At 38.2% G+C, this 18,949-nt stretch overlaps 1 protein-coding gene across 3 annotated transcripts in view; it reads right to left on the bottom strand.

Moving 5' to 3' along the window:
- The window catches only part of MICU1 (mitochondrial calcium uptake 1), a 238,544-nt gene that overhangs the window by 180,968 nt on the left and 38,627 nt on the right, over positions 1-18,949 (bottom strand). For all 3 annotated transcript variants that reach the window (XM_077778570.1, XM_077778572.1, XM_077778571.1), the window contains exon 2: positions 9,272-9,433. In XM_077778570.1, the coding sequence (XP_077634696.1) occupies positions 9,272-9,432 (161 nt within the window). In that variant the 5' untranslated portion in view covers position 9,433. The remainder of the gene's footprint in view (positions 1-9,271; positions 9,434-18,949) is intronic.

The following is an 18,949-nucleotide window of genomic DNA, read 5'->3' as shown; positions in this document are numbered from 1 at the left end:
CCCTTATCTTACACCATACAGAAAAATCAACTTGAAATAAATTAAAGACTTAAAAGTACACCTGAAACTATAAAATTCCCAGAAGAAAACATCAGGGAAAAGCTCCGTAACTTTTGGTCTTGGTAACTGAAGCTAAACTACACAAGTGGAACTAAGTCACATTGAAAAACTACTGCCCAGCAAAGTAGACAATCAACAAAATGAAAGGCAAACTACACACAGGAATAAATAGTTATAAACCATGTATCTGATAGGGAGTTAATATCTAAAATATATAAGGAAGTCCTACAACTCAATAGCAAAAAACAAACAACAAAAAAACAAAAACCAAAATTACCTAATCAAAAAATCATGAGAGCACTTAAATAGACATTTCTCAAAAAAAGACATAAAATGGCCAAGAGGTATAGAAAAAATTCTTACCGTCACTAATCATCAGGGAAATGGAAATCAAAACCAAAGTAAGATATCACCTCATACCTGTTTTCATTGTTGAAAAAACAGGAAATAACAAGTGTTAGGCAAGGATGTAGAGAAACTGGAACTCTGTGCACTGTTAGTGGGAAAGTAAAATGAAACAGCTGCTACAGAAAAAAGTATAAAAATTCCTCAAAAATTTTTAAATAGAACTATTATGAGATCTAGCAATTCCACTTCTGGGCATGGACCCCCAAAAAGTAAAAGCACAGCAGCATTATTCACAAGCCAAAAGGTAGTAGGAACTCAAATGTTCATTAACAGATGAACAGATAAACAAAATGTGGTATATATACGTTGCTACAGTTTGAATGCGTCCTCCCAAAATTCATGTTCATACCTAACACCCAAGGTAATAGTACTGGGAAGTGGGGCGTTTAGGGGATGATTAGGTCATGAGAACTCTATCCTCATGGGATTAGTGCGCTTATTTTTAAAAAGCCCAAGAAAGGTCCTTTGCCCCCTTCTGCCATGTGAGGTTACAGTGAAAAGAAAGCCATTAATTGGTAAACTGACCCTCACCACACACTGAATCTGCCAATGCCATGATTTTGGACTTCTAAGCCTCTGGAACTATAAGAAATAAATGATTATTGTTTATTAAGTACCCCAGTTTGTGGTATTTTTGTTACAGCAGTCCAAATGGACTAACACATACATACAAGGGAGTATTATTCAGCCTTTTTTAAAAAAGGAAATTCTGACATATGCTACAATATGGATGAAACTTGAGGACACTATATTAAGTGAAATAAGCAAAACATAGAAGGACAAATATTGTATGATTCCACTTATATGAGATACATATTGGCCTAAAATTATTTTCCTTATATGCTCTTTGCCTGGATTTGCTATCAAGGTAGTGCTGATCTCATAGAATAAATTTGGAAGTGTTCCTTCCTCTTCAATTTTTTGGAATAGTTTGAGGACAGGTATTAACTGTTTGTTAAATGTTTTGTAGAATTCACCTGTGAAACCATCTTGTCCTAGACTTTTAATTATTAAGAGGCTTTGTGGGTTTTTTTTGTGTGTGGTTTTGTTTGTTTTAACTGATTCAATTTTATTACTAGTAACTGGTCTTTCAGATTTTCTATTTCTCCCTGATTCTGTCTTGGAATATTGTATGTTTCTAGGAATTTACCTAGTATATACCTAGCATTTCTTTTAGGTTGTCCAATTCGTTAGGATGTAATTTTTCATAGTGGTTTCTTACAATATTTTGTATTTCTGTGGTGTCAGTAGTAACTTCTTTCATTTCTGATTTTATTTAAGTCCTCTCTCTCTCTCTCTCTTTTTTTTTTTTAAGTTTTTAATTTTGAGAGAGAAAGAGCATGGACATGAGAGTGGGAGAGAGGCAGGGAGAAAGAGAGAATCCCAGGCAGGCTCCATGTTCAGCGTGGAGCCCTACATGGGGCTCAATCCCATGACTATGTGATCACAACCTGAGCCAATCAAGAGGTGGATGGTTAACCAACTGAGCCACCCAGGCATCCCTAAGTCCTCTATTTTTTTTTAATGAGTCTGGCTAAAGGTTTATCTATTTCCTTTATCTTTTTGCAGAACAACCTCTTTTTTTAATTCTATTTTCCATTCTTATCTTTTTAAAAATATTTTCTATTGTTTTTTAGTCTCTATTTTGTTTATTTAGTCTATTTTATTTCTTGTCTGATTTTTATTATTTCCCTCCTTCTACCAACTTTGGGCTTTGTTATCGTTTTCTACCTCTTTTATGTATTAGATTAGATTGTTTATTTGAAATTTTTCTTATTCCTTGGTGTAGGCCTATATCACTATAAACCTCTCTCTTAGAACTACTTTTGCCTCAAAATAATATAAAATCAGGAGAGGGACAAAACAGAGGGTTAACTGTAAAGGGCTGTGGGAGGGGAGATGGGCTAAATGGCTAATAAGGGGCATTAAGGAATCTACTCCTGAAATCATTGTTGCACTATCTGCTAACTTGGATGTAAATTAAAAAAAAAATTAAAAAAAAAAGAACTACTTTTGCTTCATCCCAAAGATTGGAATATTGTCTTTCCATTTTCATTTATCTTGAGATATTTTTAAATTTCCTCTTTGATTTCTTCATTGATCCACTGGTTTTAGAAGGAGTTATTTATCCTCTACATGTTTGTGTTTTTTCTGGTTTTTTTTTTCCTTGTAATTAATTTCTAGTTTCATACTCTTGCAGTTGGAAAAGATGCCTGATGTGATTTCAATCTTAAATTTACTGAGACTTATTTTGTGTCCTAACATATGATCTATTCTGGAGAATGTTCTTTGTGCACTTGAAAAGATTATATATTCCATTGTTTGGGGATGGAATGTTCTGAATACATCTACTAAGTCCATCTGGTCTAATGTGTTGTTCAAAGTTCCTGTTTCCTTATAGATTTTGTCTGAATAGTCTATTGTTGATATATGTGGGCATGTTAAAATCCTCTACTATTATTGTATTACTGTCAATTTCTCCCTTGTAAATATTTGCTTTATATATTTAGGTGCTCCTGTGTTGGGTGCACAGATATTTACAACAGTTATAGCCTCCTGTTGGATTGATCCTTTTATCATTATATTGTGACTTTGTCTTTTATTACAGTCTTTAACATCTCTTTTGTCTAAGTTTTGCTACTCTGGCTTTTTTTCCACTTTCATTTGCACAGAATACCTTTTTCCATCCCTTTGCTTTCAATCTGTATGTGTCTTTAGGTCTGAAGTGAGACTCCTGTAGATAGCATATAGATGAGTCTTTTTTTTTTTTAATCTATTCAATCACCCTATGCCTTTTGATTGGAGCATTCAGTCCACTTACATCTAAAGTAATTACTAATAGGTACTACCTTATTGCCATTTTGTTCATTGTTTTCTGGTTGTTTTTATGGTTCTTCTCAGTTCCTTTCTTCTCTTGCTCTTTTCCCTTGTGATTGGATCACTTTCTTTAGTGTTATGCTTGGATTCTCTTTATTTTTTATGTGTCTGTTACAGGTTTTGGAGTTGTGGGTACATTACTACAAAGCTCATATATAACACCCTGTGTATACAGCAGTCTGTTCAAATTGCTGGTTGTTTATGTTCAATACATTCTTTATTGTTTTTGTATTTTTTTAAGTTTATTTACTTTGAGAGAGAATGAGCACAAGTGGGGGAGGAGCAGAAAGAAGGAGAGACAGAACCTCAGGCAGGCTCTGCACCATTAGCTCACAGCCCAATGTGGTGCTCAAACCCACAAACCATAAGATCAAGACTCTATCCAAGATCAAGACTCAGACTCCCAGGTGCCACCCAAGCACCCCGATGTACCAATACATTCTAAAAGCCCTCTCAACAATTTTCTTAACTCACCCTCTCAACAATTTATGTATTTGATGTCATATTTTACATCTTTTTATTTTGTGTATTACCTTATCATATACTTGATTTCACTATTTTTGTCTTTGAACCTTCGGAGCAGCTTTATAAGTGACTGATCTACTATCTTAACTATGGTTATTTTACTAGTGAGGTTTTCTTTCATAATCTTCTTACTTCTACTTATGGCCTTTTCTGCTTAAAGAAGTCTCTTTTTATTTCCCCTGAGGCCAGTTCAGTGGTGATGAATCCTTTAACTTTTGTCTGGGAAACCTTGTAGCTGTCCTTCAATACTAAATGATAACCCTGCCAGGTAGACCATTTTTAGCTGTGGATTTTTTTCCCTTTCAGTACTTGGAATACATCATGCAACTCTGTTCTGCGCTGCAAAATTTCTGCTGAAAAATCACCTGATAGCCTTAGAGATATTCTCTGTATGTAACTAGTTGATTTCCTCTTCCTGCTTTTAAGATTCTCTCCTTAATTTTTGACATTTTAATTATTATGTTTTGATATGGACCTCTTTAGGTTTATCTTTTTGGGCACTCTCTTTGCTTCCTAGACTTGAATATTTCCTTCCCCAAGTAAAGGAAGTTTTCAGCTATTATTTCTTCAAATAAGGGTTCTGTCTCTTTCTCTCTTCTCCTTCTGGAACCCAAAAATACCAAGGTTAGTATGGTTGATGTTATACTAGAGGTCCCTTAACCTAGCTTCATTTTTTTTAAATTCCTTTTTCTTTCTTTTTTTAGCTTGCTTGCTTTAGCTTGCTTTTCACTACACTGTCTTCTAAATTACTGATCTATTCTTCTGCATCCTCTAATCTGCTGTTGTTTCCCTCCAGTGTATTTTTGATTTTGGTTATTGTATTCTTTAGCTCTGATTGGTTCTTTTCTATATTTTCTATATTCGTTAAAGTTTTCAATGGGTTTACACTCTTCTCCTATGTTTGACAAACACCTTTATGACTATTATTTTAAACTCTTTATCAGGTAGATTGCTTATCTCCAATTCATTTAGTTCATTTTCTGAGGTTTTATCTTGTTTTCATTTGGAACATAGTACTATCTTTTTATTTTGCTTGACTCTATGTTTGTTTCTATGTATTATGTAGGTCAGCTATGTTTCCTGGTCTTGAAGGTAGTGGTCTTATGTAGAAGACGTCCTGTGGAGCCCAGAAGTACAATCTACTCTGGTTATCAGAACCAAGTGTTGTGTTGTGTTATGTTACCAGAATCAACCCCTGTGTTGGCTGCGCACACCTCCTGTTCTGACTGAGCTGCAACTGCTGTGGGTACACTGGTAGATGGGGCTGGCCTCAGCCTGGCACGCTTAGAGGCCAGGGTGCAGCTGCTGTGGGTGTCTAGTGGATGGAGTCAGCATCCGATGTGGTTGGCCAAGAGGCCTGGCTGCCACTGTTATGTGTATGCTCATGAGCAGAGCTGCCCCCCAACTCTCCCAAGGATTCACTTTGGAGGGGTACTGGTTCTGACTGAGGATGCCCATCAGGTGAGGCAGGGTGGGAGCTGCTTGCCCTGCCATGACAAGAGGAGACCACAGGGCAAGCAGTGCTAGCAAAGTAGTAGCAAAGGAGAATATCAGAACTGGCACCTACATCAGGTCAGCTAGGTGGAAGGAAGGCAAGAGAAATGGTGGCTGCCAGAAGATACACTCCTGAAGAAAGTTCATACAGAACCCTGTCCTTCTGGCACAAGCTCTAAAATCGGTGAATAAATCCTCACATATGGCCCAGGTGCTTTTCAATGTGCTGGGTCTCAGAGTGAGTGAGACTGTGGATGGGCCCTTTAAGAGGAGAGTTGTGGTTTCTTATAGCTAGCTATCCACCTCTCCTGGAGTTATGCCCTGCTGACTTTCAAAGCCACATAAAATGGGGACTTGTCTTCCCAGTGCAGGGCAGGGGTGCAGGGAGTGCCCAAAGTGGAGCTTGAACCTGGTGCTCCTTAGGAAGGGCCTCCACACCTGTGATATGCCTTCTGTTTGTGGGGTCACTGTCAAGTTCTTTTCAGACTACTGGGTTTTTTCTGGGTCTCAGGGCAAGTGAGACTATATATGAGCCCTGTAAGAGGGGAATCTGTTTTGTACAGCATTTGGGGACCCCTGTATGTCCAAAGACATTGCTTTTGCAAGTCCAATATTTTCAGGCTCATTTCTCATTTAGGGCAGATCCCAGGTACTGGGTGCCTAATATGGGGCACTAACCCCCCACTCCTCCAGAAGAAGCACCTTCTCTGTTCAATGTTGTTGCTCTGGGGGTGGGGTTTTTGGCAGGACTGTACTTCTGCCTCTTCTACTTGGTGTGATCCTTATATCTTTTGTTGTGGATGGAGGGCATACAGTTTTCAGATCTTTTACAGAAAGATATTATCCGTATGTAGCTATAGACTTGGTGTGTCTGCAGGAGGGGGTAAGTTGAGGATCTTCCTATGCTGCCATCTTTCCAGCTCTGCCAATTAACAATATTGTCCAAATGGTACTTCTAAAAATTAAAAATATAATGTCCAAGTTCTTTTTAAAAATGAGTATATACAGCAGATAAGATACTGCAGAAAAAATGATGTGATCCTGAAGAAACAAAAACCCCCAAAACTGAAGCACAGAGAGAGAGACGGCTGTACAAAATATAAACAAAACCTTGATGATATGCAGGACAATACCAAATGGTCCAGCATATGTGTGAATGAGCTCCAGAAAGTATATGTATGTGACAGGGGTTGCGGAGATGGGAACAGAAAAATTTAATGAAGAAATAATGGGCAAAAAGACTTTTTTTAGACCATATTGTTCTTTTGTAATTTAAATTTATGAAGTTTACGGTTTCGAAATTTAAAGTTTATAAATTTAAAATTTTTTAAATTTTGGGGCACCTGGGTGGCTCAGCAGGTTAAACGTCCAACTTTGCCTCAGGTCATGATCTCATGGTTCGTGGGTTCGAGCCCCATGTCGGGCTCTGTGCTGACAGCTAGCTCAGAGCCTGGAGCCTGCTTCAGATTCTGTATCTACCTCTCTCTCTGACCCTTACCTGCTCATGCTCTCCCTCCCCTCCCACCCTGCCTCACTCTCTCAGAAATAAATAAAACATTTAAAAATTTTTAAAAAATAAAATTTTTTAAAATTTTAAATTATATCATGCCCTTTTTTAAAATGAAGTTTATTTTTTTATTTTTTTTAATGTGTATTTATTTTTGAGAGAGAGACACACATGATGGAAGCAGGGGAGGAGCAGAGAGAGAGGGAGACACAGAATCCGAGGCAGACTCCTGGCTCTGAGCTGTCAGCACAGAGCCTGATGCGGGACTCAAACTCACGAACCATAAGATCATGATGTGAGCCAAGGTCAGACACTTAACCAACTGAGCCACACAGGTACCCTGAACTTTATTTTTTTAAATAACTTTAAATCTCACTTCTTAGGAAAACATTTTATTTCTACTTATTTCACAATTTTTAAAAAGAAGATGGAAAAAAGATATAAAATTGAAGGGCAAGCCCTTTGCCTGTATTCTCTAACAAGACAACTCACATTCATGTTATTTATTTTTTTTAACTTTATTTATATATTTTGAGAAAGAGAGTGAGTGGAGCAGGGGAAGGACAGAGAGAGAGGGAGAAAGAAAATCCCAAGTAGGTTCTGCACTGTCAGCATGGAGCCAGACACAGGGCTCAAACTCACAGTTAGACAACCTGAGCCAAAACCAAAAGAAAAGTTGGACGCTCAACCAGCTGACCAACTCAGAAGTCCGAACTCACAATCACTTTAGGGAGCGTTTGCTATTGATCTTGATCTCAGTATAAACATAAAAATTTGAAGAAGTTTTATTTTTCATTTTTTTGGTTTCAAAACTTGAGAATAATTATGGTACATTACATTATAACTTCCTACATGGCACAGCAAAGGCCCAAGGATAACAATCTTCAAGCACTAAAATCTTGGCACTTGGGTATATTTCTGATTTTGAAGCATTCATCAAATAGAATCTGTGACAAAAGCGTATGCATCAGAAGCAGCCTAATATTGGGGTCCTCTAATTCCATTGCAGGAAAGCATCCCTGAAGAAACTGCCAAGTGTTTACTACTTACTTATTACAGTGAAAGGACAAAAAGTGTGTTTCCTATTCCTTCTTTCATTCTTTTACCTCCCTCTCTTCCTCCTTTTGTCTAGATCTTTCTCTCCCTCTCTCTCTTCCTAAACCCATGCACCCCTTTCTAAGGTTCTGGTCCCCGCATCATCATCTCAATCTAGTATTAGTGTCTGTCAGTAGATTCTCCCCACTCTAGTTTATTCCATTGTTGTTGTTGTATTAATGTCTCTTAAAACTTGTTTGTGATCAGTCTCTTGCTTCAAAACGTCTTAACTCATCACTGCCTAGAGTTTAAAATCGCAACTTTTGGCACAGAATATGGAAAATATTGAATCTAATATAGCATCTTTTACATCACAACTCCAACTTTTTTTTTTTTTGAAACCCAGTCTTTTCTGCTAATACTCTCTCTCGTTTCTTCACCATTTCTCGCTTTCGGCTTATATCCACTAATAATAGTTAACATTTCTTGATAGCTTACTATGTGCCAAGTACTTCTGACACAAAATATTTATCTTACAAGGTTATGTGCCGAGCACTTTTCTAAGCATTTAACAAATAATAACTCAGAGCGCCTAGCTGACTCAGTCAGCAAAGCGTGTGACTCTTGAGCTCAGGGTCATGAGTTGGAGCCCAAGGCTGAGTATACAGCCTACTTAAAAAATAAAATAAAATGCTATTTTAGAAACAAATGTAACAATAACTGACTTAATCTCCATAACAACCTTTGAGATGGTACTATCATTATCCCTATTTTACTGTCTATTGGCAGAAAGCAGATCAGCAATTGCCCAGGTCTAGGAGTGATGGAGAAAGTGGGAAGGAACTACTGAACGGCACGGAGTTTACAGAGTGATGAAAAATTTCAGAATCAGACAGTGGCAATGGTTGTACAACTTTGTAAATATACTAAAAAACAGTGAATTGTATATGCCAAATTGGTAAATTATTAATTTTATTTACTTATTCATTTACTATTATACATTATTATTTATTAAGATTATTAAATTTCTAAATTATTTTAAATGTTCAGCAGAGGAAACAGGAAGGTTTTATTTTATTTAAAAAATTTTTTTCTTACATAGTTTATTGTCAAGTTGATTTTCACTTAACNTCAGAAGAGACAGGCAGATTTTAAAATAGGATATCTCTTATTGGTTGCTTTGACACAATTCCTGAATTCTTTGAAATATCTTACCTCACAGACAAATATTATCAACACCCAATTATTTGGGCAAGAAATTTTGGTGCAAAGTTAAGCCAGAAATCAGTATAATCCTCCTAGATAACAGAGACAGCTGGAAGAAGGAATGTACACGCAGGAGCAGGATGCTCAGAGAACACACACCTCTTCCACAGGAGACCAGTGCTTGCAGTTACTGCAGATGCTCCCAGGAAAGCCACCATCATTAGTCGTCGCTTGATCTGGGTGGGCTGTGATCTGCCATGGTAACATCGAGAGCCCACGGCCAGTTGTACCAACGCAGAAAGTGAGTTAAGACGAAACATCCTGTAGACAAAAAGTAGAAATGTTATTCTTAACTAGCGACGGCAAAAGTGATGATGATGACGATGATGATGAAGATGATAGTATCAACATCACCAACACACACTATGGACTCACTCAGTGGCAGACACTGTACACTTTGCAATCCCATGTAGTGTTTCATTTAATCTCAGAACAACTGTATGAGAAAAATACTACTTATGAGCCTGACATATGAGTCAAAGTACAATTAGAAGACAAGAAACCACATAGTAATTTGAACAGGGAAAGGTTAATATAAAGCATTATTAATTATAACAAAGGATAAAATACTAAGAGTCAGATAGGTAGCAACCACTACTTCAAGGGTTGATGCAGACCAACAGGAGAGGAATAAATCTGTAAAGGGGCCACTCTCAACAGGGCTTAGATACGGGCCTGTGGTAAGGACATGGCATGGATGTCTGAGAAATTTACTAAAGTGCCAGGCGAACAGGTCACTGTAAAGTCATCTAGTAGAACTTAACATGCCAGGGGAACTCAGGAAGGTACCCAGGGGGAGATGTTAGAGTCCAGAACTCATTGGGAAACTGCAAGTGGGGGTGTTGCTGCTAAAACTTCCTAGGTGTTGAGAGCCCCAGGGTGTCCCACATGCTGCTGGCCTCTGTGTGCTACAGGAGCAAGCAGCCAAGACAGTAACACTAGAATCAGGATGAAAAACTTCCTTCTCTACTCTCCTGCTAGTCCTTCTATTGACAAACCTTAACAAAAGCTGGCAAGAGAGAAATTTCCAGTGTTGCAAATAGGGCAATAAAAGACGGATTTAGAACTCAAAGCAACAGATGTGTAAGTGGCAAATACATTTTACAGATGTGCAAACTGAGATACAGTGACTTGCTCTAGAGTACGCAGCTAGGAAGTAGATCCATAATCTAAACCGAATGGACTAACATCAGAGCCCAAGNCCCACCAACAGTGTAGGAGGGTGCCCGTTCCTCCACATCCTCGCCAGCATCTAGAGTTCTCTGATTTCAGAGCCCAAGTTTTTAACTAGGATACTTTGCTGTCCCCCTACTTTGTAATGTTGAAATTGCTTTTGTTAAAGTTTTCATTAAATATTTCTCACTCCCAGGTCCTTGAGAGACCTCCTATGCACCAAATTCTTTAGTTTCATACTTCTAAGTTCACCTGTTCCTCTGTTAAAATTCAGAAAATCTGTATCAGGCCATATAATTGTTCAGTAAATACCCTCCCATCCCCCATCTCCTGGGCAAATACTGTTTTCCACACTCTTTTCATTTTAGGTGCATATCTTGCCATATGCCTTGCTGTGACTAATGGAATGTGAGCCAGTTCCACAGAGCTCTTTTCAGAAGTATTGCTGTTAGCCTTCTTGTGCTTCTGCATTCTACCAAGAGAAGATCATGGCCCTGGTAGGCATCTCCTTCAACCTGGGCTCCATCATGGACCGATCTCAGCCTGAAGCCAGGCACTGGGAAGACCAGCTGGGCCAGTGGAGCACAGCTGACATATGGAATGCTAGTGAGAAATAAATGTTTATGATTATAAGCCACTAAAACTGGGGGTGGTTTATTGCCACAGCAAAAGCTGACGAATTCAGCATCTAAGAGAATTACTGGGAACTTCTCATTCAACAAAATGTATTAAATTCGGCCCTTGTTAAGATCTAAAAAGAATTCTACATTCTAATTAGGCAAGATACACATGAAACATTTTTAAAGGATACATTTCTAAAATGGTATCTTGAAGAAGTATACAAATATTAGGGTATAGATATTAGAGAATTAAAATTTTTTAATTTTTATTTATTTATTTTAAATTTTTTAAAAGTTTTATTTATTTTTGAGACAAAGAGAGAGATAGCGTGAGCAGGGGAGGGTCAGAGAGAGAGGGAGACACAGAATCTGAAGCAGGTTCCAGGCTCTGAGCTAGCTGTTAGCACAGAGCCCGACATGGGACTTGAACCCACAAACAGTGAGATCATGACCTGAGCCGAAGTTGGATGCTTAACCAACTGAGCCACCCAGGCGCCCCGAGAATTAAAAAAATTTTAAACACCAAGGTAAGACTAGGTTAGTCAGCAAAGGCTTTTGTTTAGTTCTGAGCCTCAGAATGGTATAACATTTTGATTAAGTGATAGAAATCACATGGAGCCTCCAAAAGACAGGATCATTTCTGGCAACTTCATAAAGAGAATTAATAGAAAATGATTTTTCTCCTCTAGATGGTATCTTGATGCTGGAGTATAGTCTTCATTCTTTTATTCCACCAGGCAGACTAAAGGAGAAAGGGGCGTTTCTCCTGGTTATATGACTTTTTATAGTGGCAATTTGTCCAAATCTCAAACACACACACACACACACACACACACACACACACACACACAGTCCATTCTCTTCCCCTTTGATTTTCCCAACACACAGTTCACTCCTTCTTAAATTATCTTGCACTTTAAACATATCCTCCTATGGCAATTAACACATTTGTTCATAGATACATTTGCCTTCCCCACTTGACTCTTAGCCTCCTTTTAGAGCCAAAATTATTTTTTTCCTCTTCATAAACAGTCTAGCACAGACCCTGTTACATTATAGATGTTTAAAATATTTAACTATCTAGTTTACCTTCATATTAAGATGAAGGTACAAATTATACAGTTACTTTGCTCCTGTCATTTAAGTATTCTTCTAAGCCTCCCATATACTAAGAAAACTATGTATTTTACCATTTTGCTTCAAATCAAGTTAGATTACTTAGCTGTCCCCTCAAAATTTCTGAGCCAGTTACTAACTTTTCTCTGGGCCTTATACCTATAATCTCTTAAGTAAGCCTTTTCCCTAGCCTTCTTTATTCAACCTAGGCCCAATTTCAAAGTTGGAGCTAAATCCTGCCCTTATGGACAAAATGGGAAAAGAATTATTTTTCTATTTCCTACGACCTAAGTTGCAGCAACACAATTCTTATGTCCCTCCTCATTTTACCACACATACTCTATCAAACTCCAGCACCAAGGAGACTTTTCACTATATTTTCTTCCTGTCTATCAACAACTGATTCATTTTTATTTTTAGAGAGAGTGTGCGAGTAGGGGAGAGGGCAGTGGGAGAGAGACATAAAATCTTAAGCAGTCTTTGTGCTGGGCATGGGCTTGATCCCATGATCCTAGGATCATGACCTGAACCAAAATCAAGAGTCAGACACTCAACCGACTGAGCCACCCAGGCACCCCTAATTCATTTTTAAATTAACACTTTCCAAACCCACAAGTGCATTCAGATAATACACTGCTTTTGTCTATAATACAAATGAGCATAACTAAAACATACATATCTGAAGAAAACATTATTCATCACTGACAACAAGAAGAAAAGAACACTCAGAAGTCTGCAATGTGAAAGACAACATAACCAGTTCAAAAGTTGGAAGAGGCAAGGGATGTGTTAAGACTGGAAAACAAATTTACAACTGATCAGATATGGAGAATAAATGGATGGATGTCCATCAACATAATAAAACCATTTTTTCAGTAAAAAAAAAAAAAAGGAGGGGGGGCATGATCGAATAGGTAAGCCATAATCATTTGAGAAGATTGTTTGAATTCTGAATTGAGAAGTTTGACAATATATACAACAGAAAAACACTAAATACCTTAAATTGGAAAAGAATGAGATGAAAATATTTTTTAAAGAATATTTGTCTACCAGTAGTGAATAGAATAAATTGCAAAGAATAAAAAGGAAGCTAATAGGAGTAGTAAGTACAGTCCAAAGACAATTAACAACCTAAGTATTGACTAATAAGTACCTAGATGATTAGTATGGAAACCAAACATAAAATAAAAATGTTCAGGGGCGCCTTGGTGGCTAAGCCTGTTAAGCTTCCAACTTTGGCTCAGGTCATGATCTCACAGTAGATGAGTTCAAGGATCAGGCTCTGTGCTGATAGTTAAGATCCTGGAGCTTGCTTTGGACTCTGTGTGTGTCTCTCTTTGCCTCCCTTACACCCCCCAAATAAATAAACATTAAAAAAAATTTTTTTAATGTCCAGAGACAAGAGTATCAGATAACAGTGTCCATCACATATTAATATGTAAGTGTGCAGGAGATATGAAAGACAGAAATGAGAAAGAGATTAAGATAATAACACTAAGTAGAATATGGTAGAAAATCAAATGGACTAGGAAGCCAATGACTAGTCTTAATTCTACTACTAAACAGCTGTGCACAAAGGAAGCTTATCTTCTTTCCTTAAGGAAGAATTTCATACAATGAGAGAAGTGCCTAAATGAGCGTTAGGATTTCTTTTATCTCTTAATGCTCTCTAATTTGGGTGAAGAACTATACGGCAAAGTTTAATCTATTTCATGGTGGAGGAGGGAAGTAAGAGCATGCCATACAATCAAAACTTACTAGTTTTGAGAATTCATGTCTGTATGCTCTGGCACTAGAAGATTTTAAATTTTGAAAGTTCTGAGTTCTATTAACAGTCTACTTATATTCTGATGTTGTAATTCAAACGTTACTGTCTACATCTCATTTTACCACTGGTTTTCATCTCATTCCCCAAAGTACACATCAAAAAATATATCTAGGGGCCTGGCTGGCTCAGTTGGTGGAGCATGCAACTCTTGATCTCAGGGTTCTGAGTTCAAGCCCCACATCGGTGTAGGGATTACTTAAAAATAAATCTAAAAAAAAAAAATAAAAAGAAAGAAAGATATATCTGGGGTACCTGAGTGGCTCAGTTGGTTAAGTATCCAACTCTTAAGTTCAGGTCAGGTCATGATCTCACAGTTCGTGAGTTAGAGCTCCTACTTGGGATTCTCTCTCTCTCTCCCTTTCTCTTCCCCACCCCCACTCCCTCTCTTTCAAAATAAATAAACTTAAAAAACTTTATCAAATAAACTTTTAAAAAAGTTAAAAACTCATTTCAGGGGCACCTGGGTGGCTCAGTTAGTTAAGCGTCCAACTTCAGTTCAGTTCATGATCTCAGGGTTCGTGAGTTCAAGCCCCACATTGGGCTTTGTGCTGATGGTACAAAGCCTACTTGGGACTCTCTCTCCCTCTCTCTGTCCCTCATCCACTTGTGCACATGTGCATTCTCTCTCTAACTGAATAAACTTTAAAAAAAATTTTTTTTAAATCTATTCATCTTTGATAGTGGGATTTTCAAAGATGCCAAGTAAAGAAAGGAAAAAAAACAACAGAGAAACTATTATAATGTAATTCCTTACTCTATAGTGAAGAAATAGTGTAACTAGTTGAGTGTGTTAATTTTTGATGAAGGACCATTTAGACAGATTTAAGGAGATCAGATTTCCAATTGAGTCTAGAAAATTGAATAGGCCAATTGGCACAGTAATGCAGTAATGAAGCACGTTTAGAAGGATTAAATTCAATCAAAAGCAGTGTTCTTTTTCTTCCCTAACAGAACCTACCCTCCCACCAAAAGCATGCCTCTGAAAAGTAGCTTTGATGTGAACTGAAAAAAGATGAAGAGGTATTTCTAACCAAGAAATGCCAAGGGAGGCAAGTGAAAGATAATTTTGTTACCAAAAAACAAAAAACAAAAAAAAAAGAAAGCATTATTTATACAAGTAATAGAACAAGTCTTTTAAAACCTGTAACAACATAACACTGCTGTCTTTCTATATCTATTATTTTAAGACTTAATAATAGCTTAATATAATGTTTTTGATAAATTTCGACATTTGATAAATGTCACAGGACAAAGAATCATTTAATTCAACATCTTTATTTGCAGATGGAAGAACTGAGATCCAGATAAGTTATATGGTTTACTGAAAGGAGGGAGGCAAGACGGCAGAGAAGTAGGGAGCTCGATACATTTCGCTCATCCCCATCTCTCAAACGGAGAAAGCCTGAAGCCAAAGGCTTCTGGGAGGAAAAGAGACAGAGTCCACTAAGAAGACAACCTCATAGGTGCATGAGTGCGAACTGGGGAAGATAAAAACGAGCCAGGACCGGAGACAACAGAGGGAGGGGAGGGAACCCCATTCGCGGGGAGCCATGGAGAGTTGAGGGGAAGAGAAAGGACAGCTGAAACTGCTCATAGAACTGTCCCTGGAGAAGAGGAAAAACCTCGGCTAGGGACGGAGAGTGATCCTATTTCCAGCTGTAGTGCTGACTTTGGGCGGGGTGCCCCGGTCCAGTCGGTGCCAGGAGAAACTGCTCCGCTGCTCTCCAGGCTCAATTCCCTGCTGGGAAGTGGCCGGGACTGAAACTGCTCTGCTGCTCTCCTGGCTCAAGCATCCCGGCCTGGGAAGCATCCCGGCCTGCGGGATTATATTTAGGGCGGTATCAATAAAGCTAGCGGACTAAGGCCTGGAAACGAGGTGGGGCTTGGGACATAGAACATGGCCCACCTTGGCTACATCCGTGGCACAGGGAGTTCAGACCCAAAGGAGTGATTTGCAATGTTTGGTGTTCAAGAAGGGGCAAGGGCGCCTCCATCTGTCTCCCCACAACCACCAAGGTGGGACCTGAGGGAGCAGCCCCCCGACGCAGTGGAACCTAAGACCCACCTACTCAAAACCACGTCCACCCCGCTAGAGAGCTGCTTTTTTTTTTTTTTTTTTTTTTTTACTGGAGCCCCAGGCAAGACCAACATGGATGCACAGTGGTGATTAATTCTAGATCAATTCTTTCTATTCAGATATATTTTCCCCTGTCTCATTTGTATCCCTCCCCTCTGCTGGATTGGGCACTCTAGTCACTGGTTGCTTAAACAGTCATATTTAATCCATTCTCTAGATGCATATTCAACACCTCCAGTGCTACCTTTCTATCTCTCTCTCTGGCGTAATCAGACTATATAGTTTCTCTGAGTAACATTATCTTCATTTCTTTCTGCTTGCCTCCTACCATATTATCCTCTTTCTCTCTCTGAATTAAGCCTCTTAGTCTCTCTGCCTGGCCACTGAACAATATCTGTATCATAGGAATTCTAGAAGAGGAAGAAAGAGGGAATGGCGCTGAAGGAGTCCTTGAACAAATTATAGCTGAGAACTTTCCCAATCTGGGGAAGGAAACAGACATTGAAATCCAAGAGGCACAGAGAACTACCCTCACACGTAACTTCAATCGATCTTCTGCACGACACATCACAGTGCAACTGGCAAAATATAAGGACAAAGAGAGAATTCTGAAAGCAGCTAGGGATAAAAGGACCTAACATAAAAAAGGGAAACCTATCAGAGTAGTTATATACCTATCTACTGAAATTTGGCAGGCCAGAAAGGAATGGTAGGAAATCTTCAATGTGATGAACAGAAAAAATATGCAGCCAAGAATGAATCTAGCAAACCTGTCATTCAGAATGGAAGGAGAGATAAAAGTCTTCCCAAATAAAGACAAACTGAAAGAATTCATCACCACTATACCAGCCCTACAAGAAATCCTAATGGGGACTCTAAGAGGGAAATGTTGCAAGGAACACAACGTACCAGAGGCACCACTACAAGTATGAATCCTACAAAGAACACAATGACTCTAAACCCATATTTTTCAATAACAACACTGAATGTAAATGGACTAAATGCCCCAATCAAAAGCCACAGGGTAGCAGAATGGATTAAAAAAAACACCCAAAATCCATCTATTTCCTGTCTACAAGAGACTCATTTTAGACCTGAGGACACCTTCAGATTGAAAGTGAGGGGATGGAGAAATATGTATCATGCTACTGGAAATCAAAAGAAAGCTGGAGTAGCTATACTTATATCAGACAAGCTGGACCTTAAAGTAAAGGCAGTAACAAGGGATTTAGAAGGGCATTATATAATAATTACAGGGTCTATCCATCAGGAAGAGCTAACAATTATAAATGTCTATGCACCAAATTCAGAAGCACCCAAATACATGAAACAATTAATTACAAACAGAAACAATCTTATAGATAAGAATGTGCTAATAGCAGGGGACTTTAATACTCCACTTACAGCAATGGATAGATCAACTAGACAGAAAATCACATGGACTTGAATGACACATTGGACCAGATGGATTTGACAGATATATTTAGAACTCTACATCCTGAGGCCATGGAATTCACTTTCTTCTCAAGTGCACATGGCACATTCCCCAAGATAAATCACATACTGGGTCATAAAGCAGCCCTCAATAAATATAAAAGAATTGAGATCATACCATGCACACTTTCAGATCACAATGCTATGAAACTTGAAATCAATCACAGGAAGAAGTCTGGAAAACCTCCAAAATCATGGAGGTTAAAGAACACCCTACTAAAGAATGAATGGGGCAATCAGGCAATTAGAGAAGAAATTTAAAAATACATGGAAACAAATGAAAATGAAAATACAACAATCCAAACTCTATGGGATGTGGCAAAGGCAGTGCTAAGAGGAAAGTACACTGCACTCCAAGCCTATTTCAAGAAATTAGAAAAAGCGCTAATGCAAACTCTAACTGCGCATCTAAAGGAACTAGAAGGAGAGCAACAAGAGCATCCCAAACCCAGTAGAAGAAGAGAAATAATAAAAATCGGGCGGAAGTGAACAATATAGAACCCCAAAAAACAGTTGAACAGATCAACGAAACCAAGAGTTGGTTTTTTGAAAAATAAACAAAATTGATAAACCTCTAGCCAGGCTTCTCAAAAAGAAAAGAACGAGCACCCAAATAGTCAATATCATGAATGAAAATGGATTTATTGCAACCAATCCCTCAGAAATACAAGCATTTATCAGGGAATACTATGAAAATTATATGCCAAGAAACTGAACAACCTAGAAGAAATGGACAAATTTCTAAACACACACACACACACACACACACACACACTACCAAAATTCACATGGGAAGAGAGAGAAAATCTGAAAAGACCCATAACTAGTGAAGAAATTGAATCAGTTATCAAAAATTTCCCAACAAATAAGATCCTGGGCCAGATGACTTCACTGGGGAATTCTACCAGACATTTATATCAGAGTCAATACCCATTCTTCTCAAGCTATTCCAAAAATAGAAATGAAAGGAAAACTTCTGGAATCATTCTACAAAACCAGCATCACTTTTATTCCCAAGCCAGACAGAGACCCAGCAAAGAAAGAGAACCACAGGCCAATATCCTTGATGAATACGGATGCAAAAATCCTCAGCAAGATACTAGCAAATCGAATTCAACAGCACATAAAAAGAATTATCCACCATGATCAAGTAGGATTCATTCCTGGGTTAGAAGGCTGATTCAATATTTGCAAACCAATCAATGTGATACATCACATTAACTAAAGAAAAGATAAAAATCATATGATCTGGTCAATAGATGCAAAAAAACATTTGACAAAATACAACATCCCTTCTTAACAAAGACCCTCAAGAAAGTCGGGATAGATAGAACTTACTTAAATATCATAAAAGCCATTTATGAGAAGCTCTCAGCTAACATCATCCTCAATGGTGAAAAACAGAGCTTTTCCCCTGCGATCAGGAACATGACAGGGATGTCCACTCTTACCACGGTTGTTTAACATAG

Source organism: Crocuta crocuta, unplaced genomic scaffold (assembly GCF_008692635.1).
Source record: "Crocuta crocuta isolate KB4526 unplaced genomic scaffold, BGI_CrCroc_1.0 scaffold167, whole genome shotgun sequence".
Taxonomy (NCBI): domain Eukaryota; kingdom Metazoa; phylum Chordata; class Mammalia; order Carnivora; family Hyaenidae; genus Crocuta; species Crocuta crocuta.
Note: the sequence above shows the minus strand (reverse complement) of the source record. Positions and strands in the feature narration are given on the sequence as shown.